The sequence below is a fragment of the Heloderma suspectum genome, chromosome 1 (genome assembly GCF_057233095.1).
Source record: "Heloderma suspectum isolate Gila_16-S chromosome 1, 16-S_ref, whole genome shotgun sequence".
Classification (NCBI taxonomy): domain Eukaryota; kingdom Metazoa; phylum Chordata; class Lepidosauria; order Squamata; family Helodermatidae; genus Heloderma; species Heloderma suspectum.
The window spans coordinates 95332159-95357459 of record NC_139458.1 but is presented as its reverse complement, the minus strand read 5'-3'; the positions used below and the strand labels follow the sequence as shown (position 1 = coordinate 95357459).

At 45.5% G+C, this 25301-nt stretch overlaps 1 protein-coding gene across 1 annotated transcript; it reads right to left on the bottom strand.

The window, feature by feature from the left end:
- Positions 1-2835: 2835 nt before the first annotated feature.
- Positions 2836-24933, bottom strand: LOC146357595 (CD59 glycoprotein-like). Its single transcript, XM_084827958.1, has 6 exons — positions 24728-24933; positions 14773-14975; positions 10997-11105; positions 10354-10431; positions 9068-9169; positions 2836-3926 (listed from the first exon to the last, which is right to left on the bottom strand). The coding sequence occupies exons 2-6, from the start codon at positions 14809-14811 to the stop codon at positions 3733-3735; spliced, it is 522 nt and encodes a 173-aa protein (XP_084684084.1). The 5' UTR covers positions 14812-14975; positions 24728-24933; the 3' UTR covers positions 2836-3732.
- Between the last annotated feature and the right edge of the window lie 368 nt (positions 24934-25301).

The window sequence follows — 25301 nt, the reverse complement described above, 5'->3', positions numbered from 1 at the left end:
AGAAAAATGTTATTACAACATTGGTTTGAGCAAATCAGGTGGGATTTCTTAAACGTATACAGGGAGCTGATAACCTTAGATTAGTCATTGATCTGATAGCTTTAAGCACTGATAGAACAGACTAGGCTGCCATTGTTTCTTTGGATGCTGAAAAGGCCTTGGGCAAAATTCATTGAAAATTTATCTTCACCATGTTTAGTAACTTAGATAAATATGATAAAGAGGGTCTTATGCAGGAATAGAATAGGGAATTTGATTGTCCCATTTCGCCTAATCAATGGATTGCCACTTTAGCATCTGTATCTGAAGTGTCTTATGGATCTCAGCAAAAACTCTTGTTCTTTGTCTATTGGATGTTTCAACATCTCTTTAATAAGGGTTGTTTTGGCAACCTGTTTTGCTAATTGTTTTGGTTTCTTTTAACCATATGTTTTGGCAATATCCAAGTGTTGTTTCTTTTTGGGAGATTATAATATGGATAAATGAGACATCCATAATATGGATGTCTTTTTAAATGCTCTACCTGCTTCCTGGAAGTTAATGCAATGTCAGTGCAAATGGATTCTCCCTACCATTGTGACAGCTAGAGGGCTGATATTGGAAGGAGAAACACTCACCCCCTATAATGCAGTGGATTAAGGACCTAACACTTTCAACATTTGAACAAGTGGTATATAGATGACTCTTGTGAATGGATACATATGTGGACATTTGGTTTGCTTTTGTTGAAGTTTATGTTATGAAGAAAGCTGCATTTTCTCAGAGAGAGAGAGAGAGAGAGATCCCGTCCTTGTTTGATTTAATAAGCCATGAAGGGCAGGGGTCAAGCACACAAGTGGTCGATCGGACTTGGCCAAGCACCTTGTCCGCATCCTCAGGCCACACACACATTTCATATGCATTCAGAGATTCGTCATGAATTGGACACCACGATTAATGCAGTTCCATTGGTAGAGGCATTCAGAGCACTGTCTGGTCCAGTTTTATTGGATGAGTTTCAGTTATTGAGGCCTGAGGATGCAGACAAGGTGCCTGGCCAAGTCCGATAGACCACTTGTGTGCTTGACCCCCGTCCTTCATGGCTTATTAAATCAAACAAGGAGGGGATGTCTGGCTGGGTCCAGGAGGTTGTAAATTCCTCCTTGAGAGAGGGAGTGGTGCAGGCCACTTTAAAAGAGACGGTAATCAGACCACTCCTGAAAAAGCCTAACCTCGACCTCGAGGATGTTAACAATTATAGGCCACTGGCCAACATCCCCTTCCTGGGCAAGGTGCTTGAGCGGGTAGTTGCAGGACAGTTCCAGGCACTCTTGAATGAAACGGATTATCTAGATCCATTTCAGTCGGGCTTCGGGCCTGGTTTTGGAACAGAAACTGCCTTGGTCACCCTGTGAGATGGCCTCTGCCAGGAGAGGGTCAGGGGGAGTGCGACCCTGTTGATTCTCCTGGACCTCTCAGCGGCTTTTGATACCATCAACCATGGTATCCTTCTGGATAGGTTGTCTGGGGTGGGAGTTGGAGGCACTGTACTGCAGTGGTTCCGCTCCTACTTGGATGGCCGATTCCAGAAGGTGGTGCTGGGGGATTATTGCTCTGTGCCATGGCAATTATGCCATGGGGTTCCACAGGGCTCTATTTTATCCCCTATGCTGTTCAACATCTACATGAAATCACTGGAGGAGGTTATCTGGAGGTGCGGGCTGAGGTGCAATCAATATGCGGATGACACCCAGCTCTACCTTCCTCTCTCATCAAACCCAGGTGAGGCAGTGGCTGTTCTGAATCAGTCCCTGGACACGGTAATGGACTGGATGAGGGCCAATAAACTGAAACTCAATCCAGACAAGACAGAGATAATATTAGTGGGTGGTTTGTCTGCCCGGCTAGATGATATTCAACCTGTTCTGGAGGGGGTTGCACTCCCCCTAAAGGATCAGGTTCGTAGTTTGGGGGTGCTCTTGGATCCAGAACTGTCACTTGAGGCACAGGTGAACTCAGTGGCATGGAGCACTTTTTATCAGTTTAGGCTGGTATACCAACTACGCCCTTATCTGGACAGAGATAGCCTAGCTCCAGTTATCCATGCTCTGATAACTTCTCGTCCGGACTACTGCAATGCGTTATACATGGGGCTGCCTTTGAAAACGGTCCGGAAACTTCAGCTTGTCCAAAATAGGGCAGCAAGATTGTTAACAGGGACTGGCCAGTGAGCTCATATTATGCCAGTTCTTTTCCAGCTGCACTGGCTGCCAGTCCATTTCTGGGCCCAATTCAAAGTGCTGGTATTAACATTCAAAGCCCTTAACGGCTTGGGGCCAGGTTATCTGAAGGATCGCCTCTTCCCATATGTGCCTGCCCGGACCTTAAGATCATCCTCAGCGGCCCTTCTCCATGAGCCCTGCCAAAGGAAGTGAGCTGGGTGGCTACTAGGAGAAGGGCTTTTTCTGCTGTGGCACCCCGGCTGTGGAATGAGCTCCCTACGGAGTTTCGCCTGGAACCTACACTGTATTCTTTCCGGTGCCAGGTGAAGACCTTTTTATTTTCCCAGGTATTTTAGCTTTCTAGACTTTTAGCTTTGCTGTTTTAAATCTGTATTTTAAATCCCTGCACCGCTGCTAGGTTTTATTCTGGTTGTATTGTTATACTGTGGTTTTAATGTTCTATATATTTTATATTGTTTTATTGTGTGCTCTTTGGTTTTAATTTTTGTGAACCGCCCAGAGAGCTTCGGCTATTGGGCAGTACAGAAAGGAAATAAATAAATAAATGGATTTATTCAAATTTATGTAGCTACAGGTTTTTCTTTTCCTCTTTTTGTTATGCTTTTTTTTCTTTGAAATTTCACAATAAAAAGGTATTTTTTAAAAGAAGTCCCACCTGTGAGCTTTCCATAGCCATCTGGTTAGTGACTGTGGGAGCCAACAGAATGCTGGACTAGATAGGCCTTCTATCTGATCCAGCAAGCTCTTCTTAGGTTCTTTATATCAGCTATATACTACTACATGTTAATCAGCCAGAATCCTACACATGATGTGATACTATTATTTAGTTATTTTGCTTTAGAATGCATATCAAGTACCTTTACATGAAATATGAAATACAAATAAGGATGACTTACAGCAGCTTTCCCCAACCTAGTGCCCTCCAGATATTTGGAATTTAGCCAACGGTCAGGAATCCTGGTAGTTATAGTCCAAAACTTACAGGTTATACCCATTAAGTAGAGGCTGCTTTAAAAAAAACCTTACTGTGTGGTGGCTATTTGCATGTAAAAAGCCATTGCTATGAGGTGGCTCATCGCACACAATACTCAGTTTTCTTGACACCACTGCAAATGCTGGCTCCTGACATTAGTGAGAAAATTGCCAAAGCTGCTTGTTTACACCACTCCGCATTATATGCCACATGGAGCTAAAGCAGCTTCCACCCAACAGCTATAGATCAGCCCTAGGTCTACATATCACGGAGTTGGATGAATTGTCAAAGGGCATTATAATACACTGATTGAGAATATTATCAAATTAGTTTCTTCCATTCATGGGTGCATTTTCCCTTTTTCTGGTTTCTTAAAAAAAGGGGGGATTTAACGTGCCAACCATCCCCCCCTCTAATATCTCAGCGTTTTTCTGGTTAGATACAATGTGCCTCTTCTCCAGTTACCTGCAGACATACCAACTCAAAGGGGATGGGTGAGTGTGATGTACAGAGAACAAATTTCTTTTAATCGCTTTATTACATATACATCATCCAAATCATAGTCGCCGCAGAAATACCGAGGGGAGCTGTACTGACCAGGATGTCTGGACTCCTGTTGCAGAAATCTCTTTGGCAGCAAAGGAATCTAAAACTGTCTGCTTTGAAGGCGTTGGCAACATCTTTATGGTTGCACTGTGACATTTTCCAGCAGCTATAGGTTCTCAAATGCACTGGGGGGAGCAGGGGGAGGGGAGAGAGAGAAATACCACAAATTAAAAATGTTACAGTATAGACCACTTTTTCTTTTTGTAAAATTTAGAAGTGAAGGAAGCATTTAAAATGATAAACAAAACAAGATAAACAAAATCAGCTAGTTTGATCAGTTACAAAAAGAGAACTTGAAATATTGTTTAGGATAAGACTTTGCGTGTTTCCTGGTGAGGCAACTGTCCTGTTTCATTCACAGAATTTTATGGGGGATCCAGACAATGTCATCTTCCACTTGTAACCCTCCTGTATATTCCCACCACTTCTTACATACTTTTTCTTTCCACAAAACATCCATTTAGGAGGAAAACCAGAACAGCTGCACAATGCCTTTTGATCGATAGTACTAAAAATCCTGATCACATATGACTATTCTTGCATTATCTGCTCTATCTCATGCAGATGCAGGGAACATTCCTCTTGGACACTGGATTGGATCCCAAGTTGCCATCCTTGAAAGGCTCTGTCTGCAGAAGGGAGTGCAATCCAGTGGAGCCTCCTGCTGAAGAAAGGGGTCAGAGGCAAGTTTTACTTCGCTGTGCACCACTCCCCATACTGTTCTGGAAGGTCCCCTAAGCCTCTGGAACAGATTTTTAGGGTGAAGGAGGAATCCATGAAAATCACCTCCTCACCCTTCCTCCAGTGGCCCATGAGCAGAATTTCTCTCTCAGAAATTCTGGATCTGAGCCAGAGGATCATGGAGAGAGTTTGTGTCTTCTGCATCTTTCCCAGAAGTGTGGAAGAATGAGTTAAAGCCCCCTACCTCCTTCACCAGGGTCCTGATGTGGATCAGGGCCTCCACACTTGCAGTTTACTTATAAGAAGCCAGTCATGAATTCCCCAAAGAGCATGCTGTATAAAGTAGTGATTCTCTACATTTAGAGGTATACATTTATTTATTATATTTGCCATGATTTTCTGTTATAATCATAAATATGGTTTGCATGGAACTGGATCTTTGCATCTCAGTTGATATAGCATCAACTCTGTCTGGCCCTTCTGGACCATGCACCCATGTTTGCAGGCTCTTTGTCTTTGTCAATCTGTTTCCATGATGTGTGACCCCTGGGAGATTTGGAGCAAGAACCTCTACCCCACACATAGCCTGCACTACAATTTTATTCCGTTTGGTTTTCCATGGCTTCTTGTGTGTACGCATGCATACACACACACATAAGTAGAATGTATAGTCATGGCATATGCACCATAAACAAAGAAGCGTAACTGACTTCTGGAAACTTAATAGAAAAAGAAATATGCTGTAACTGGAAAAACACTAGAATAAAGACTTCTTTCAGCTGGAGGTGGTCAAACATGAGATGGCAAGATTGAACATCGACATCTTGGGAATCAGTGAAATAAAATGGACAAGCATGGGCGAATTTAATTCAGGTGACCATCATATCTACTACTGTGGGCAAGAATCCCTTAGAAGAAATGGAGTAGCACTCATAGTCAACAAAAGGGTGGGAAAAGCAGTACTGGGGTACAATCTCAAAAACGACAGAATGATCTCAGTACGAATCCAAGGCAAACCATTCAACATCACAGTAATTCAAGTCTATGCCCCAACCACTGAGGCCGAAGAAGCTGAGGTTGATTGGTTCTATGAAGACCTACAACACCTTCTAGAACTAACATCAAAAACAGATGTCCTCTTTATCATAGGGGACTGGAATGCTAAAGTAGGAAGTCAAGAAATCACCGGGATAACAGGCAAGCATGGCCTTGGTGTACAAAATGAAGCAGGACAAAGGCTAATAGAGTTTTGCCAAGAGAACATGCTGATCATAGCAAACACTCTTTTCCAGCAGCACAAGAGGCGACTCTACACATGGACATCACCAGATGGTCAGTATCGAAATCAGACTGATTATGTCCTTTGCAGCCAAAGATGGAGAAGCTCTATACAGTCAGTCAAAACAAGACCTGGAGCTGACTGTGGCTCAGATCATGAGCTGCTTCTTGCAAAATTTCCCCATTAAATTGAAGAACGTAGGGAAAACCACTAAACCATTCAGGTATGACCTAAATCATATCCCTGATGAATATACATTGGAGGTGAGGAATAGATTTAAGGGATTAGACCTGATAGACAGAGTGCCTGAGGAACTATGGACGGAGGTCTGTAACATTGTTCAGGAGGCAGCAACGAAATCCATCCCAAAGAAAAAGAAATGCAAGAAAGTAAAGTGGCTGTCTGAGGAGGCTTTACAAGTAGTTGAGGAAAGAAGGGAAGCGAAAAGCAAGGGAGAAAGGGGTATATCCAACTGAATGCAGAGTTCCAGAGAATAGCAAGGAGAGACAAGAAGGTCTTCTTAAATGAACAATGCAAAGAAATCGAGGAAAACAACAGAATGGGAAAGACTAGAGATCTCTTCAAGAAAATCAGAGATCTCAAGGGAACGTTTTGTGCAAAGATGGGCATGATAAAGGACAAAGAAGGCAGGGACCTAACAGAAGCAGATGAGATTAAGAAGAGGTGGAAAGAATACACAGAAGAACTATACAGGAAAGAATTGAATGTCCCTGATAGCCATGATAGTGCGGTCACGGAACTTGAGCCGGACATCCTAGAGAGTGAAGTAAAGTGGGCCTTAGGAAGCATTACTAACTACAAAGCTAGCGGAGATGATAGTCTTCCAGCTGGGCTATTTAAAATCCTAAAAGATGATGCTGTTAAAGTGCTGCACTCAATATGCCAACAAATTTGGAACACTCAACAGTGGCCACAAGACTGGAAAAGCTCAGTTTACATTCCAATTCCAAAGAAGAGCAACACCAAAGAATGTTCAGACTACCGTACAATTGCACTCATTTCACATGCCAGCATAACATGGTTATGCTCAAAATCCTACAAGCTAGGCTTCAGCAGTATGCGAACCAAGAACTACCGGAAGTACAAGCTGAGTTTCAAAGAGGCAGAGGAACTAGAGATCAAATCGTCAACTTTTGCTGGATCATGGAGAAAGCAAGAGAATTCCAGAAAAACATCTATTTCTGCTTCATTGACTACGCTAAAGCCTTTGATTGTGTGGATCACAACAAACTCTGGCAAATTCTGAAAGGGATGGGAATACCAGACCACCTTACCTGTCTCCTGAGAAACCTGTACGAGGGTCAAGAAGCAACAGTAAGAACCAGACATGGAACAACCGATTGGTTCAAAATTGGGAAAGGAGTATGACAAGGCTGTATATTGTCACCCTGCTTATTTAACTTATATGCAGAGTACATCATGAGAAATGCCGGGTTGGATGAATCACAGGTCGGAATTAAGATTGCCGGGTTGTTATCAACAACCTCAGATACGCAGATGATACCTCCCTAATGGCAGAAAGCGAAGAGGATCTAAAGAGCCTCTTGTTGAGGGTGAAAGTGGAGAGTGCAAAAGCTGGTTTGAAACTCAACATTAAAAAAGCGAAGATCATGGCATCTGGGCCCATCACTTCCTGGCATATGGAAGGGGAAGAAATGGAAGCAGTGACAGATTTTATTTTCTTGGGCTCCAAGATCACCGCAGACAGTGACTGTAGCCATGAAATTAAAAGACGCTTGCTCCTTGGGAGGAAAGCTATGGCAAACCTAGACAGCATAGTAAGAAGCAGAGACATCACCTTGCCGACAAAGGTCCGTCTAATCAAAGCTATGGTTTTCCCAGTAGTGACGTATGGCTGTGAGAGCTGGACTATAAGGAAGGCTGAGCGCCGAAGAATTGATGCTTTCGAACTGTGGTGCTGGAGAAGACTCTTACGAGTCCCCTAGACTGCAAGGAGGTCAAATCAGTCCATCCTAAAGGAAATCAACCCTGAGTGCTCATTGGAAGGACAGATACTGAAGCTGAAGCTCAAATATTTTGGCCACCTAATGCGAAGAGAAAACTCTCTGGAAAAGACCCTGATGCTGGGAAAGACTGAAGGCAAAAGGGGATGGCAGAGGATGAGATGGCTAGATAGCATCACTGATGCCATGAATATGGACTTGAGCACGCTCCGGGAGAGAGCGCAGGACAGGAAGGCCTGACGTGCTATGGTCCATGGGGTGACGAAGAGTCGGACACGACTGAACGATTGAACAACAACAACAACAGTGTTAACTCAAAGTATAGATAACTTTACTTAACACTTCTGAAATGTGTTATGGAATAAGCTGTATGACCTCAAAACCACAGATGTTTACATGTTCCTTCTACTGGGTATTTAACCTCATACCCAAGATGTGTTCTTTGTTCTTCATCCCTCTCCATTTGTGTATGCTGTCCTCTGAAATAGATTCTAGTACTTTTGGACAGTGGTGTAATGGTACATTTTGAAATGCAAGTGCTCATGATAAAAGTCCCCATAGCCACATCCGCAAAGAAAGTCCAAAATTTCAGGCAGTCATGTTGATTCACATCAACAAAGTAGTTCTAGCAGAGTTCATCTGCTAGGAGCAGGTCTTTTGTAAAGCTAACAGGTCTTTATTGCCCATGCATTACCAAGCCACCCCAAAATACTTTGCATTGCTGCATGAAATAATATATTGTTGCTGGGAAAATTCATTTCACTCCAGCTACTGCAAGGATTATACCTAACTCAAAGGGAACAGGGAATTCTGAGGAGGTGGCACGTGATGTCAGCATCCCTGCTAATAAAAAAGTGCCGGCACTGCGTCCCTGTGAGCCCTGACTCCACTACACCACCACTCTTAGATCTTGCATCTTATGCTTGGAAACTGTGTCAACGACCAGGGTCTTAACATATCGACAGTGGTACTTTAGATCAAAGCTGAGAGTGGGCCATAGACTAGTTCACAGAAATTTGGTATCCATTTTCATCCTTTCTGAATAGGGGGAATAGGACTTTTAGACCACCAGTTCAACAGAGATGGTTCTGTGGAGATGTAATCCTTTGACAAACTGCAGTTAAAAAGTGGACTGCTATTTTGACAATCTCTGTTTCCCTGGGGGTGGGGTAGAAAACATTTATGGCTGCAATCCCATATCCACTGAACTCAGTGGGACTTAACTTCTGAGTAGACATATATAGGGTTGCACTGTACAGCACTCTCGTACCCATGGAGACAAGTTGAATGAGACGGATTTGCTTTTGCAAAATATACATACCAAACCTAATTTGCAAGCAAACATCATCTTCATAGCTACAGGTCATATTGCCCCTACACAGGAAAGGGCTTTGTTCACAGGTATAACATCGCAGTGCGTAGCCTGGGATATAAAGGGAGGTTTTGTTAAACAATCTAACATTTATATGGTGTGCATATCCAACTATTTCACATACATTACCTTGGCAACCTTATACCCCTGTCATGTAAGCCAACTTTACTACCTACCACATATTGTACATGGGAGCAGAGCGTGTGACTGACAGGCTGACAGAATAGTTGCTTTTGGAAAGTCACCTAATAGGTTTGTGGCGAGAGTGAGATTTGAGCTGGGTACCTCACAGCTCATCTTCACAGCCACTGTGCTATGCAAGCTTTCCTAAAATCCAAGCATATTAGGCAAGAGGCAAACTCAACACAGCATAGCACTGAAAATGATGACAATAGCTTCATTTTACTTTGGCTACTTTTATCATCTCCTGAAAACGAAAGTGCAAAAAACTTCATTTTTTTAAGGTACTTGTTAAAAAGCAGATTAACTGGCCAATGAGACTTTTGTTAAAGGATCTACTGCAGGAACAGATCAAGGGATTCAATTCTCTACTTCAGCCTGCCCCAACATGGTGCTCTCCTGATGTTTCAGACTACAACTCCCATCACCCAGCAGCCAGTTCAGGGAGGCTGCTCTACTTCATCTTGATCACTCAGTGGGCAACATGACAGAGGGAGAGTGATCTACCTGGCAAAACAGTGAAGTGAGCAGCTCTTTGTTCCTCTATTGACAGTCCAAGCCTAAGAAATCAGTGGGCTTAAGCACGTCTAACTCTTCAAAGAAATAGACACCTGTAAATTAGACAACTGGCTAAATAAAATGTTTATATACAATACTTTTGTATAGTGAGAGACTCTGCCTTCCTCTACTGCCATCCAATTTGACCTCTCTCTCAACTAACTACTGTGAGACCCCGTCCCAGGCTGCTATGTGCACAACTACATCAAAAAACCCACCGGCCATGCCGGTGCGCAGTACTGCTGGGGCGCAGTAAATAAATTTGCAAAAATGAAAAATAGGATGCTTGTGCATGCATGCAGACTCTCCTCTGCTATTTTCTAATTCTGTTTGAATAGCTCAACCTTATATACCATCTGGGCAGGGGCTGCCATTTCTGTACTGTATATAAATACTACAAATGGACCAACATTTTATAGGTTTCCATCCAAATTGCACATCTCTGGACTGCAGTGTGAAACATTCACTGATAAGTGCAGTGATACAAGGATACCTACCAGAACTGCAAGATACAGTTATAATAATGAAGACTGTAAGCAGAACACAATTCATTTTGTCCATGTTCCCTCCTGTGTCTGAAAACAGAAACACACATGAGAGCAGGGCCTTATTGTAGCTTAACACTTTCATTGCTAGTAACAAAGCCTTAGGGGAGGCATTTCCCTTTTAGAACGGGGGGAAACTTGTTCAAAAGCTGGCAAACCACCAAATGATTGGTGGCTGGGGAAGAGGGTGTGGCCAGCGAGCGAACCCTGGAGGGCCATACTGGGAAGCCAGGGAAGTCAGATTTGACTCCCAGGCCTAAGGTTCCCCACCCCTGCTTTCTGCATTGCTTTTCCCAGACAAAACCTTTCATCTGAAGCTGCTCTTAAGCCAGCTCTCATCCCTCTGCCTGCAAGGGTTCCATTCCAGTCTGCTTCTCATTCAACATGCTGTAGAGAACAGTTGCCAGGACAGCTGAGCTCCCCAAGTTGTGGCTAAGTTTGAAAGAACCATGACTTTCTAATCTTCTAGGCAGCTGTACAGTCCATCATACTATAACATTATTACATGCATTTAATCAAAACACGTATCCATTTCAGATGGAATGAAGTTTTCTATTAATAACAGGCTATATCTGTCACTCCTACACACACTTACCTGGGAGTAAGCCCATCTGAATTAAATGTTCAGTGACTTCTAAGTAAACATCTGTAGGATCACACTGTAAATGGTCTTGGTTTGGTTTGGTTTTGACTTTGTGGCTGCCCTGGGCAAAATGGAGGAATCAGCACACTCAAGGGAAAGCTGGGTTTTGCACTAATACAAAAAAATCTTTTTAACACAGAAAACCTAAGGGGGCAAAAAAAACAACCTAAAAAAGATCAACATCCCAACAAGGACTGAGCATCCTCACTAGCCAGCAAAGTTGAAAAGAAAAATGGGGAGAGGAAGGGAAATGGTCTGCTACAGGAGGGTATGGCTGGCTGGCACACTATGAGCTTTTCTACATGAGCCTGTTAATAGCTATATCTACTTTCAGTTTCATTGCAGAATTGAGATCCAAGTTCTACACAAAGAGCTCTTCCTTTCCTGCTTTTCCCCTATATAACCTTTAGGTGGCACTGTGCTATAGAGGAACAACACAAATACACAACTAGCTCTTTTGCTTTCAGAAATAATACCCTATTTTACCTCATTTCAAAGAAAGAAAGAAAAAGAAAACCTGGGAAAGTGCTCTTAAAAAACAGAAGTAAAACTGCAGAATCAGAACATAATCTAAAGAGCCTGTAAACAACATGAGTAAGGATCACGAGTACACAATACAGGCCTTGTGTAGAAAAGCTCTATGTAAGAACATTCTACATTGCAACTGTCAAGAATGAGGGCAGTACATCATGACGATTGACCTGACCAAGGAGCACTGGCAGGTGCCCCTTGATGAAGGAGCGGCCCTAAGGTCAGCTTTTGTGACCCATCTAGGCCTCTATGAGTTCACAGTTTGCCCTTCGGGGTCAAAGGAGGTTCAACTACCTTTCAGGGCCTTATTAACGGGCTGCTGAATGGGCTGGGGGCTTTCACCTGAGTGTATTTGGATGATGTGGCTATTTTTAGCCAGACCTGTGAATCCCATTTGGAACATGGCCACCAAGTGTTTGGGCATATTCAAGAGGCTGGCCTGACTGTGAAAGCCTCGGAGAGGTCACCTACTTGGGCCATCTGGTGGGGGTGGGGGTAGGGATTATTAAACCTCTTGATGCCAAAATCACCTCTATTCAGGATTGGCCACTGCCCAAGACCAAGAAGCAGGTACAGTCCTTTTTGGACCTGGCCGGGTATTATCGACGATTTGTACCCCATTTCAGTGATCTGGCTGCCCCCTGACAGATCTGTGCAAGAAAAAACAACCTGTGCAGGTGAGGTGGACTGAGCCATGTCAGCAGGCCTTTCACCAGCTGAAAGCCAAATTAGTGGACTACTCAATTCTGCAGGTGACTGATTTTGAGGCCCCCTTTGACCTCCAGACGGATGCCTCTGAGGCAGGGATGGGGGCAGTCCTACTGCAAGAAGGGCCAGATCAAGAACTCCACCCTGTACTCTATTCGAGTAAAAAACTTTTGCCCCGGGAACACAGCCTGGCTACTGTGGAGAAGGAGAGTCTGGCCATTGTGTGGGCACTTGGTAAGCTCCACCTTTATTTGTGGGGCCGAAAGTTCCAACTACAAACTGACCATTCTCCCCTGTGATGGTTGGACCGGGTGAAGGGGTCAAACCAGAAGCTGTTACGATGGAGTCTAGCCCTGCAATATTATGATTTTGTTGTTTCCCATATCCAAGGCAAGAAGAATATCCTGGTGGATAGCCTCTCACGTGTCCATAATTTGAGCCAAATGGCATGAGAGGGAGCTTCCTGTTGGCGAGCGTAGACCAAGTTGGGCTTGGTTCTGGAACACAGTGTTAGAGTTTTCAGATGTCTTTTGCATCTTTTTTTTCTGTTGAGAGATGTTTTCTTTTAGAGTTTTAGGTAAGGGGGTGGGAGGTAGAGAGTCAGGGGCTTGTCCCCCAGCCTCTCATCTTTTAAAGGTGGGGATGTCAAGAATGAGGGTAGTAGGAGCTTAAGCCATGATGGCCGATCGGGTTGTCACGTACAAAGTAACCACCTGAAAGCTGATTGTTTTTTGGCCGTTTCTCAGCCCAGCAGCTCAAGGCCACGCTCTGTTCCAGCTAATTGGGAAAGTGATATCAGCCATGTCTGGTGGGAAGATTCAGCCTCCGTGGAGGGTGGAGTGGGGTGTCCTGGGACTGGGCTATGATTGGGTGTTTCAATTCTGCCTTGACTTGCTAGGGCTGGGCAATAAAAAGGTGGGCAAAGACAGGGCGGCTGTCTCTTCTTTAGCCCTGGTGGTATTAGGGTGTGTTGCTGCTCGATGGCTATCCTGAGAGGCCCATACTTTGGTATGTATAGGATAGATAAGCTAGCTTTATTGTTTTGCTCCTGGGAGTGTATGCCCTGGTGATTGCTGTTTCTCGCTTTTGAGTATTGTAACTTGCTTGTAACTTCCTGTACAACCTACCACCTCTCCCCTTTCTCTTCCTCTTTGTTCCTTTCCCCTAATAAACTTTTATCCAACTTCTAGTTGGTATGGTGTGTCCTGTATAACTTCAGGGCTAAATATAGTGCCTATTGGCCTGGGAGGGAAGCTACTGGGTAATCCTGGAAGACTAATTAGGGATGGGGGAGAATTTCTCCCCGAAACTTCGGGGGGCCGAGCACCAACGCATTCGGTCCTCTGAAGGTTGTTTGGGGAGAACTTCTCCGCCCCCCCCCCGGATGGGACTTACCTTTCACGAATGTCCCTCCCGGCGGCGGGTCCCGGCGGCGGTTCGGCAGGTCTTCGTCAGGGGCGGGGGCGGCAGCCGGTCTTTCGACTGGCTGCTGCCGCTGCCATTACAAGCAAAGTAAAAAAAACAAAAACGCCCCTGTGATAGGCTACGTAACGATTAACGTAGCCTATCACGGCTAGATATGCAAAGTCAGCCGTGATAGGCTACATTAATCGTCACGTAGCCTATCACGGGTGACTTAAAAAAAAAGCGCGTACAGCTAATGGCGGCCCCCATAGGGAGCCGCCATTCGCGTTCCTTATTTGGTCCCTGTAGTCTACGTAAAGATTTACGTAGACTACGGCGAAAATAAGGACAACGCAAATACCGTTACCCTTATTTTCGCCGTAGTCTACGTAAATCTTTACGTAGACTACAGGGACCAAATAAGGAACGCGAATGGCGGCTCCCTATGGGGGCCACCATTTGCGTACGCGCTTTTTTTTTTTTTTTAAAGTCACCCGTGATAGGCTACGTGACGATTAATGTAGCCTATCACGGCTGACTTTGCATATCCAGCCATGATAGGCTACGTTAATCGTTACGTAGCCTATCACAGGGGCATTTTTTTTTTCTTTTGAAGCTCGCGGCCGGGGAGACGGGGCGCTTCTCCCCGGCCTGAATGTCGGCTGGGCGAGGAGGGAAGCCTCCCCCCCCGGCCTGAACTTCGAGGGGAGCAGCGAAGCGCCTCCCCCCCACCGCGAAGCAAGCTGCGAGACCAGGTAAGTGACTTTCGTGCACCCCTAGAAGACTTGTGGCCGAGTTGGGCCTGGCCTACCTTGCGGGGTTGTTGGGGTGAGACTAACAACCTTTCACAGCAACGTTTTTGTTGTGGGACCCACTTGTAGTAACAGCTACAGTAATGTTAAAACAACAGCCAGATCGATTATGAGAAAAATCAGCAGGTTTTCCCAGGTTGGAGTAATTATAAACTTCAGCCCCAGGACATCTTCTATTTTTTTCAAGGATGTTTAGTCAATTTGAACTCATGTTGAAAAGAAGAAAAATATATAACAAGGACACTAAGGCTACAATCCTATACATAGACTTACCTGGGAGTAAGTTCCACTGAGTTCATATTGGATGCACATAGCACTGTAAATCAGTTGCTTTTAAAATGTCTTTTGAAAGTTTTTCAACTCATACTAGTGCTCCATAGCCTCCGCAGCGTGTATAGGAGAAATGATGGGCGGCATCCAACTTTACCATTCCGCTACTGCAAACGATGTTGTACTAGCAGAAACTAGGTTCCAAACTATGCACAAAAGGAGAGTCCAAGTAAAGTTAGATTTGCGCAAGTGTGGTTGCACTAGTGGTTGCACAAGGGTAATGCGTAAGAGCTTGAACAAATGAAAGATTTGGCAGATCTCCGCTAGCACTATTTGAGTTTGCAGAATGACACTGTTGGATACAGTCCTAGGGATCTCTCTGTGAAATTGTACAACTGAGATCTGCAGTCATGATCTATTTTCTGGGTTTGTGTTTGACTCGTAGGTTGAATCTTTGCACTTTCAGAATCCTATGTTGACAGCTTGGTGGTGTTGAGGTTACAGTTTTTGATTATGCTCTCTAGGAGTTTGTGGTGTGATTGTAGTGTGACCAGATGGCCAGTATATACATACTGGTGACATTTCTCTCACCCTGACACAATACATGAGGGAATTTTTTTAAAAAAAACCTCCCCTACAATTTCCAGTCCACTAAAACTTAGGTCTTTACCACCTCATTACCCCCCATTCTGCTGATAGTATGTACCAGCAGCCTAAACAGAGCTAAGATTACAGGATTTAGAGAGCAATCCTAAAGCTGGCTGAAGATCAACTAGGGCTTGTTGGATGTGGGATAGTGCAGGATGTGGAGATGGGACATCACTTACATTGGCGGAGGACCCTTAGCATGCCTGCGGAAAGCTCCATGAGTATATGTGTCCCACTGGTATTCTGCAAGTGGAGTGCAGGGAAACACGGCATGCCAGAGATGGCCAAGGATCATAAGCCCATCTGTTCCCCCAATATGCCCCCAGAAGAAGTTCTCAACTCTGCCAGCCCTGGTGTTTATATATGCAAGGGGGAGATTCCAGCCCAACCTTGCATGACTCTTTTCCTCAGTCCCTCTTTTTTCACAGAATTTGAACTATTCATCTAAACAATAATAGTTAATCAGTGTGCATGCCTGCCTAATCCTTATTTACCCAAGTCAAAGAAGGGGAGGGACACACCCACTGGGGCAGGAAGAAGTAGCTCTCTGGTGACTATGGCAAGTACAGTTATCAGTCATGGTTGTGTAAGGAGAAGAAGAGCCTAGTGATACACTGGGCCAGTTCACATGATCAAACAGCCCACTGTGGCTTATTTAAGCCATGTTGGCCTGCCAAGTGTGCTGGTGGCCATTTTGAATATTCAAGCTGTGGCTTGTGGCGCCTAAACCCAGTCGTCCAGACATGGCCTGTTCTAGGGTTATGCAAGGGCTGTTTCCCGCCTCCCAGCTGAGCAGAGCAGAGCAGAGCAGAGCAAGCTGCTCCAGCTGGTCCAGGGACTACAGAAGCAAGCAAGCTCCCAGAGAGCGAGCGAACAAGGGGAGCAAACAGGAGTTGGCCAGGGGAGTTGCAGTGGTAGAGGAGACAAAGGAGGCAGAGGCTAAGAGGTAAGTGGGCTTCAGGAAGCCCAGGGGGCTGCCCTTTATCCTTCTGAGTGGCTGTGAGCTCACCAGGTGCTTCTGAGAGCTCCAACTGAATTGGGGGTGTGTGGCCTGAGTACTCCCAGCAGCTGAGTAGGCAGGAAGCTTCAGTCTGTTTCCTGCCTCCCAGCTGAGCAGAGCAGAGCAAGCTGCTCCAGCTGGTCCAGGGACTACAGAAGCAAGAAAGCTCCCAGAGAGCGAGCGACCAGAGCGAGCGAACAGGGGGAGCAAACAGGCGTTGGCCAGGGGAGTTGCAGTGGTAGAAGAGACAAAGGAGACAGAGGCTAAGAGTGGGTCTCTACTTTTAACCTCTACTGAGTAGAAGAGCAGGCACAGGCTAGTCTAGAACAATCATAAAGCTAGACACAAAAAGGGAAAAGAGGCTATGGAAGGACAAGACTCTCCAGTGGTGGTGACCTGCAAGTTGTGTGCAATGTTTGTTTTCTTGCCTGAAAACAACATGGCCTACACCTGCAATAAGTGCAAGTTGATCATGCTGCTGGAAGAAAAAGTAAGTGAACTGGAGCAGCGACTGTCGACCCTCCGGGAAATAAGAGAACACAAAGAGTTCTTGGACAGAATGGGGGAACTACAGCAGCAAAGGGAAGACCAGAAGCTTGAAGAGCAACAGCAAGATGAGGCAGAAGTGGGAAATGCTGAGGAGAAGAAAAATGGAGTAGAGGATACTCCTTGGAAAAGGGTGACAGTTAGGAGAAGAAGAACTAGACACCACTCTGCACCAGTGGAAGCAGTGGAGCTGGGGAACCGATTCCAGGTACTTGCGGATGAGCCTGGAGGACAGCCTGCAGAGGAAGAATCACAGGGGAACTTACATGAGAGTGAGCAAGAGGCTGAAGGTCAGTCAAACAGAGGCGATGAAACCAAGGCCTACAACAACAAGAAGAGAAGAACTGTAGTAGTGGGAGACTCCTTGCTGCATGGGATTGAGACTCAAGTATGTCACGAAGACCCGTGGACTCGCCAGGTATGTTGTCTCCCGGGAGGACGGATTAGAGACGTGACTGAAAGGTTGCCTGCATTCATAAAGCCCACTGACAGGTATCTGTCAGGGTGGACACTGAGCCCATAGAATCCCAGAGTAGTTCTGATTCTGAGGAAGAGCAGTCGCTCCTGGGAGAGGAGCACGCTCCTCTTTCCCAGGGCCCACAGCTGACGGAGATTCCTCCCACCAGCATTCCAAGATTAGAAAGCAGTCCAGGGAGTGACCGAGCAGAGATAGCAGACTTGGTGGATGCGCGACACAGACGCAGAGAGCGGCGCCAGATGGAGGGTGCGGAAAGGAGGCGCAGTGCCCAGTTGGCGCGCAAACAACGGCTGCGCCCCGAGGATCCAAGGGAAAAGGGGAGGGATTCTCCCTAGTCCTTAAGTTCAGGGGTCTGCCATTAATTCCCTTTCAAACGGGGACCAACTGTTTCAACTTAAGGCATAGGTACTCTGCTGCTCAGATCTAGTTGCTACCTATAGAGTTGTTAAGTTGTAAAAGAAGAATAAAGCTTTGGAAGGAATCCCTTTGTCTGTGTCTGGACTTGGTTACTGGATTAGACTGAGAGAGGCCTCCAAGGAGCCCTTGACAGTATCCCTTTCTTCTCACCCATGTGGGAACAAATGATACCACCAAGCAGAGCTACGAAGAAATCACATCAGACTTTGAAGCTTTGGGAAGGAAACTCAAGAACTTTGGGGCCCAGATAGTTTTTTCATCCATCCTTCCAGTAGTTAGAAGAGGGATAGAAAGGGAATGAAAAATACTCCAGGTGAATGACTGGCTAAGAAAGTGGTGCCGACGAGAGAGATTTGGATTCTGGGACCACGGGCTATACTTCCTGGAAGATGGGCTGTTGGCAAGGGACGGGTTGCACCTCACAAAGGATGGGAAGAATGTGTTTGGCCACAGCATGAAGAACTTCATCAGGAGGGCTTTAAACTGAATCCTACGGGGAAGGGAGATGTAAAGTTGGGGGTAACAATGGACGTAGGCTCAATGGAGAGAACAGCTCTAATAGCGCCCAATAATAGTCTTCAGACACATGTAGGAAGAAAGCCAGACTATGAAGCACATGGTCTTTGATGTCTATATACTAATGCCCAGAGTATGGGAAACAAACAGAACGAACTTGAACTCTTAATACAAGAGGGAAATTATGACCTGATAGGTATAACTGAGACTTGGTGGGATGACTCTCATGCCTGGAATACAGCAATTGAAGGATATAACTTGTTCAAAAAGAACAGGAGGAACAGAAAGGGAGGTGGGGTTGCACTATATGTGAAAAATACATATCTCTGCACAGAAATACAGGAGAAGGAGCTTGGTAGCCCCATCGAGAACATCTGGATCAAAATAAATGGAGCAAAGAATAAAAGGAACCTGATGGTTGGAGTCTACTACCAGCCACCCAATCAAGGAGAAGATGAGGATAAAACTTTTGAAAAGCAAATAGCCAATGTTTTAAGGAAGCATGATGTAGGAGTAATGGGGGACTTCAATTTCCCTGATATTTGTTGGGAGACAAATTCTGCAAAACATGGCCCCTCCAGGAAATTCCTGACTTGTGTGGCGGATAACTTCCTCCTACAGAAAGTACAGGAAGGAACTAGGGGATCGGCTATCCTTGACTTGATCCTAACCAACAGAGATAATGGATGAAGTAGCTGTTACAGGAACTCTGGGGGAAAGCGACCATGTTGCACTTGAGTTCTTGGTTCTATGGGAAGCAAAAGCCGAGTGTAGTCAAACGCGTACCCTGGATTTTAGGAAAGCTGATTTTAATAAACTCAGAACAATGATCGGTAAGGTCCCATGGCAAGCAACGCTAACGAGAAAAGGAGTCCAAGATGGGTGGGAGCTTTTAAAAAAGCAAATTCTCAAGGCACAATTACAAACAATTCCAACAAGAAGAAAAGGTGTGGGACAACAGAAGAAGCCAATGTGGCTTCACAAAAAGCTTAGGGATGACTTGAAAACAAAAAAGGACACATATAGGAAGTGGAAAGAAGGCCAAGTAACAAAGGAAGAGTACAGGCAGGTAGCACAGAATTGCAGGGATGGTGTCAGGAAGGCTAAAGCTGAGAACGAGCTGAGGTTAGCGAGGGATGCTAAAAACAACAAAAAGGCTTTCTTCAGCTACGTGCATAGTAAAAGGCAGAGGAAAGAAATGGTTGTTCAGCTATTAAATAAGGATGGCAAAACGATAACAGATGACAAAGAAAAGGCAGAAGTGCTCAATTTCTACTTTGGCTCAGTTTTCTCCCAAAAGAGGGTCTATGACCTCCCTGGCAAAGGCGAAGTACAGGCTGAAGGGGCAGGATTGCAGCTTGAGATCGATAGGCATATGGTCAAGGAACACCTAATTACTTTGAATGAGTTCAAATCTCCAGGGCCAGATGAACTGCACCCTAGAGTAATAAAGGTACTGGCAGAAGAACTCTCAGAACTGCTGTCTATTCTCTTTGAGAAATCATGGAGGACGGGTGAAGTGCCAGATGACTGGAGGAGGGCTAATGTTGTCCCTATCTTCAAAAATGGCAAAAAGGAGGAACCTGGGCACTACAGACCAGTCAGTCTGACATCAGTCCCTGGGAAAATTCTGGAGCAGATGATAAAGCAATCCATCTGGAAGCACCTTGAAAACAATGCAGTGATTACTCGAAGCCAACATGGATTTGTGAAGAACAAGTCCTGCCAGATGAATCTGATCTAATTTTTTGATCAAGTAACCTCCCTTGTGGACCGTGGGAATGCTGTGGACATAATATACCTCGACTTCAGCAAAGCTTTTGACAAAGTTCCCCATGATATCCTGATAAGCAAACTAGCTCAAAGTGGGCTAGATGAAACAACGATCCGGTGGATCCACAGTTGGCTACAGAATTGGACTCAAAGAGTGCTTATCAATGGGACCTTCTCAAACTGGGGAGAGGTAACGAGCGGGGTACCGGAGGGCTTAGTCCTGGGCCCAGTGCTCTTCAACATTTTTATTAATGACTTGGAGGAGGAACTGCAGGGAATGCTGATCAAATTTGCAGATGACACAAAATTGGGCGAGACAGCTAATACCTTGGAAGACAGAAACAAAATTCAAAGTCATCTTGATAGACGGGAGCGCTGGGCAGAAAACAAGAGAATGGCATTTAATAGGGATAAATGTCAAGTTCTGCACCTAGGAAAAAGAAACCAAATGCACAGTTACAAGATGGGCAATCCGTGGCTCAACAACACTACAAGTGAGAAGGATCTTGGAATTGTTGTGGATCCTAAGCTGAATATGAGCCAACAATGTGATGTGGCTGCAAAAAAGGCAAATGCTCTTTTGGGCTGCATTAATAGGAGCATAGCTTCCAAATCCTGGGAAGTACTGGTTCCCCTCTACTCAGCACTGATTAGGCCTCATCTGGAGTACTGTGTCCAGTCCTGGGCACCACACTTTAAGAAGGATGCAGACAAACTGGAGAGGGTTCAGGGGAGGGCAACAAAGATGATCAGGGGACTGGAAACAAAGCCCTATGAGGAGAGACTGAAAGAACTAGGCAAGTTTAGCCTTGAGAAGAGAAGACTGACCAGAGATACGATAGTGCTCTTCAAGTACTTGAAAGGTTGTTACAGAAAGAAAGGACAGGATCTCTTTTCAATCATCCCAGAGTGCAGGACACAGAATAATGGGCTCAAGTTACAGGAAGCCAGATTCTAGCTGAACATCAGGAGAAACGTCCTGACTGTTAGAGCAATATGACAATGGAACCAATTACCTAGGGAGGTAGTGGGCTCTCCCACACTGGAGGCGTTCAAGACGAGGTTGGACAGCCATCTGTCAGGGATGCTCTGACTTGGATTCCTGCATTGAGCAGGGGGTTGGACTTGATGGCCTTGTAGGTGCCTTCCAACCCTACTATTCTATGATTCTATGAACCCCCGCCACCTGGGTTTGGAGAACATGACAAGCTGTGGCCATAGGTTGAATATTCAAACTCCACCAGTACACACTGCAGCTCACCTTGGTTTAAAGAAACCACAGTAGGCAATGGTGATTGTGTGAACCAGGACACTGCCTGAATTTCTGGATTCAGTAAACCATTTTTTTCTCTCCCCTTGGGGCAGAAATGAGAGCTGTCCATAGAAATCAGTGGAGAAATAAAGGACATCTGTGGGCACTGTTCCTTCTAATTTGGGTCTTTCAGGTGAATTTTGGATTGGGCAGGGTCTTTAAAGATTTAAATCTGCCAGTGTGTCTACATGCAAGTCAACAGAGCAGAAGGCTTCTTGTATTGGCTCCAGGAACGTAACCAAGCCACCTGTAGTGTTAGAGGGGCCTAGAGATCCATAATGCCTTGCTTAAGTTCATTATGGGTGCCATTTCCTTGCTAGTAAGCCTCTGAGCATGTGAAGATGAGTCAAAGGGCTGATAGAGTGGCCTAGCACATTCCATACTAATGAGTAGAGTATCTAATCTAGATGTGCCTGGGAAGTGAAGCTATGTGTTTATGCTGAGCTGCAGGTAGCTGTGCTGAAAACCAAATGCTGTTAGTCTATGCTGGGAATGAACACTAGGGGGCGCTTCCTCTGTTATGCTGCCTGATTGCTAACATGTATGGTATAAAACCCATTGTACCCCATGGTTCTGGGTTCAGAGAAGCTGTCTGATCCAACCATTGGGTATGCCTGTGTGCTGTAAGTCCCTTAAGTAAACCTATGGATCTGATTTATCACTATCTTGGCACCTCTAAATTAAGAGGTTGAAGCCCACGGCCGGGGCAACACCCTTCTACATGTAACTGAGCACTCGATTTGCTCTGAGGTACAATTTAAGTAGTTTGATCTTTGCTGCACCTGAGGGATGTTTTGTATGCAGGATTTTAGGCTGAAAATTCAAACCAGCCTCAGCCCTGTTGCCTGAAATATTAATAAGAGGACTACATTGCAGGGCTGTTGTAATCCTCTATCTTTCTCACCAGCCTCTCCAACATGCAACATGAAGATATGAGCATTGGACTATATTGCAGCAGATTTTATTGTAAACCATACTCTCAGACTCAGCCTGACTCCCAACTTTCAATATTAACAGTGTTTTATCAGGCAAGACGCACAGAACAAAGATTTTTAAGCAGCTTGATGGAAAGAAGGAATAGCTACCCCAATGTTCCGAAGGAAGCTGTAGCATTAATAATGATTTGGGATGCCTTGAAGATCTATGGTATACTATTACTAGGTAGTGATGAAGATGTGAGAGTGGAAATGCATTCGACACCTTATCTAACTCTTTTCAAATGACTGTATTTATCTGCATCATAAGAACATAAGAACAGCCATGCTGGATCAGACCAAGGGTCCATCTAGTCCAGAATTCTGTTCACACAGTGGCCAACTAGTTGTCAACCAGGAACCCACAAGCAGGGAATGAGCACAACAGCACCCTCCCACCCATGTTCCCCAGCAACTAGTGTACATAGGCTCACTGCCTATGTACAGTTGTACTGTGTACTATGTACAGTTACATCCAACGTATAAATGTTACTGTGGTGAAGTAAGAAACAAATTGGGCACACCTACGTGGGCCGCTTTAATTAATGTTATCTGCAAAAATATTTTGAGGTGTTCTAAATGATATAATTTCTAACAAATGAAAAAATATATACAATGAACTATATTGCAGGGCTGTCATATTCTACACTTTCTCAGCCCCAGCACCAACATGCAACATGGAGATGTTGGGGAATGAATTGTGTGCCTTCTACATGTAAAGCATAAATTAGTACTATACAAGCGATGGCTCCACCTGGTGCAATCTGTCCACCCCACCCCAAAACCATTCTGCACCCCCTGCTCCACCAGATTCCACTACTTTATGCTTGAACAAGTTTCAGTTTTTATATATAATGTATCGATCCCAGGAAAGAAAGAGAATTTAACAGAAAGAAAATGAAAACAAAGGATACTTATTGGTTCATGGGAAGCTGCCTTCTACTAGTCAAGACCATTGGTCCACCTAGCCCAGTATGTTGACATTGACTGCCAGCGGCTCTCTGGGGTTTGAGACCAAAGTTTTCCCAGCCCTACCTGGAGATGCCGGGGATCAAACCTGGACCTTCTGCATGCAAAGCAGCTGCTCTACCACTGAGCTACAGCCCTCCCTTGGTGCAATGATTCATTTAGCTCACTCGTTGCAGCTGCTATCGCTGCAGCATTGTAGCAGGAGATATACCACGCATGCAAAACAGAGGGCAGATGTTAGACCCCAAGATTCTGATGTGCACGAAATGTTAACACAGCTAGAACGTCTGAGGAGGAGCAGCATTTTAGGTGACCCAAGATTATGAGAAACAAAACAAGTGAGAATGTGATACAAAAGGTTTTTTTTAAAATAGGTGTGCTGAGGAGTTAAATGACTGACTGACAGAGACACAGAATAAGTACACATAAGAATGAGTACATCCTGCAGCATTGCTCAGCATTCGCTTCTGCAGTCATGTTTGTTTCCAGCCCATAATCCCAAGGAATCCTCCTTAAACCACAGAGAAGGTCATGAAGTAACCAACCCAATTTAGGATGGCCAGATGCCAACAGGACGGGGACTCCTGCATCTTGCATAGTTCTGCAGAAGAGGGAATTTCATAGGATCAGCTTCTCCTGCCATGGAGATGCAAGGCTAAGAAAAACGGTCCCTATTGAAACACCCAATTCTAAATCCCAAGGAAATGTAAAGGAGGGCGATCCTCTTTACATCTAATCAACTCACACAACCCATTTGCAATATTTCTCCCCCGACCCAGGCCATTCCCTGCCATATTACCTTGTGGGTTGTGTATCACATCACACACAGCCAGTGGAGGCTGGTGGCTCTGATTCTGGTGGGGCTGTAAATCCACCCCGGGTTTCAGTCAGAACCAGCCAGCACTCTGAATGAGCTATCCAAGGTGCTGAACCCTAGCCCCCAGATTAGGTTAAGCACCTCGGGTAGCTCCTTTGGAGTTTGAGCTGGTTCTGGCTAAAACCCAGACTAGATTCACAGCCCCACCGAAATCGGAGCCACCAGCCTCCACTGCACGCCGCCCCAAAGCATCGTGATTTCCTACGCAGCCCCCCCGAGTTAAGCGCAATAATCCCTAACAGTGACCTGCTTCTTCCTCCAGGCTCAATAATTTCATCTGCAAAAGCCAGATGTACACCGCACGCGGCGTGTACGGAGCCTTTCGGAAGGATGATGAGTCTCCGCCCCGCCCCGCCCCGCCCCGCCAGGATTAAACCAAAATCGGAAAGCATGAAGGAAAAGGGCTGGCAACCGCGAGCCTCTAAAACGCGGGAGTCTTTTGCATTACCTGAACCCTGACGCGCAAAACGAGCCCAGGCTCGCCTCAGCCTCGCCAGCTCGACGCCCCGCCGCGATGCTCAGCTCCGCCGCCCGCAGCCGCTCTGCAGCAAAGGCCCCTTCTCCAGCAAGCTGCCCCGTGCTCAGCGCCGCTCTCCTCTGGCGCCAGGCGCCCCGGCTGCGCCAGTCTGCGGCAAAGCGATCGCCAGCCTGCGCAGGGAACGTGCCCCTCGCCGTTGAGGACGGAGGGGGCGAGCTATCCCCGGCCCTCAGCCGCTTGGCTGCTGGTTGGCCCAGGCTCTTGTCGATCTCAGCGCAATCCAGGCCATCCTCTCAGCTGCAGGAGGAGGGGAAGAGGATTACGGGCAGCCAGACAGACTGTTAATTAAAAAAAAATTACTTAAAATTGCTTTAGTTGGAGATTTTTCCGTTACAACGCAACAATGCATCAATCAATGTTCCACGTGCTAATTTCAAACACATTATTTTGAACAGGGCTGATGCAACTGTAGATATTTATCCTCATAATAACCTTGCAAGGTAGGCTAGGCTTGGACAGTGACTGGCCCAAGGTCTCCCGGTGA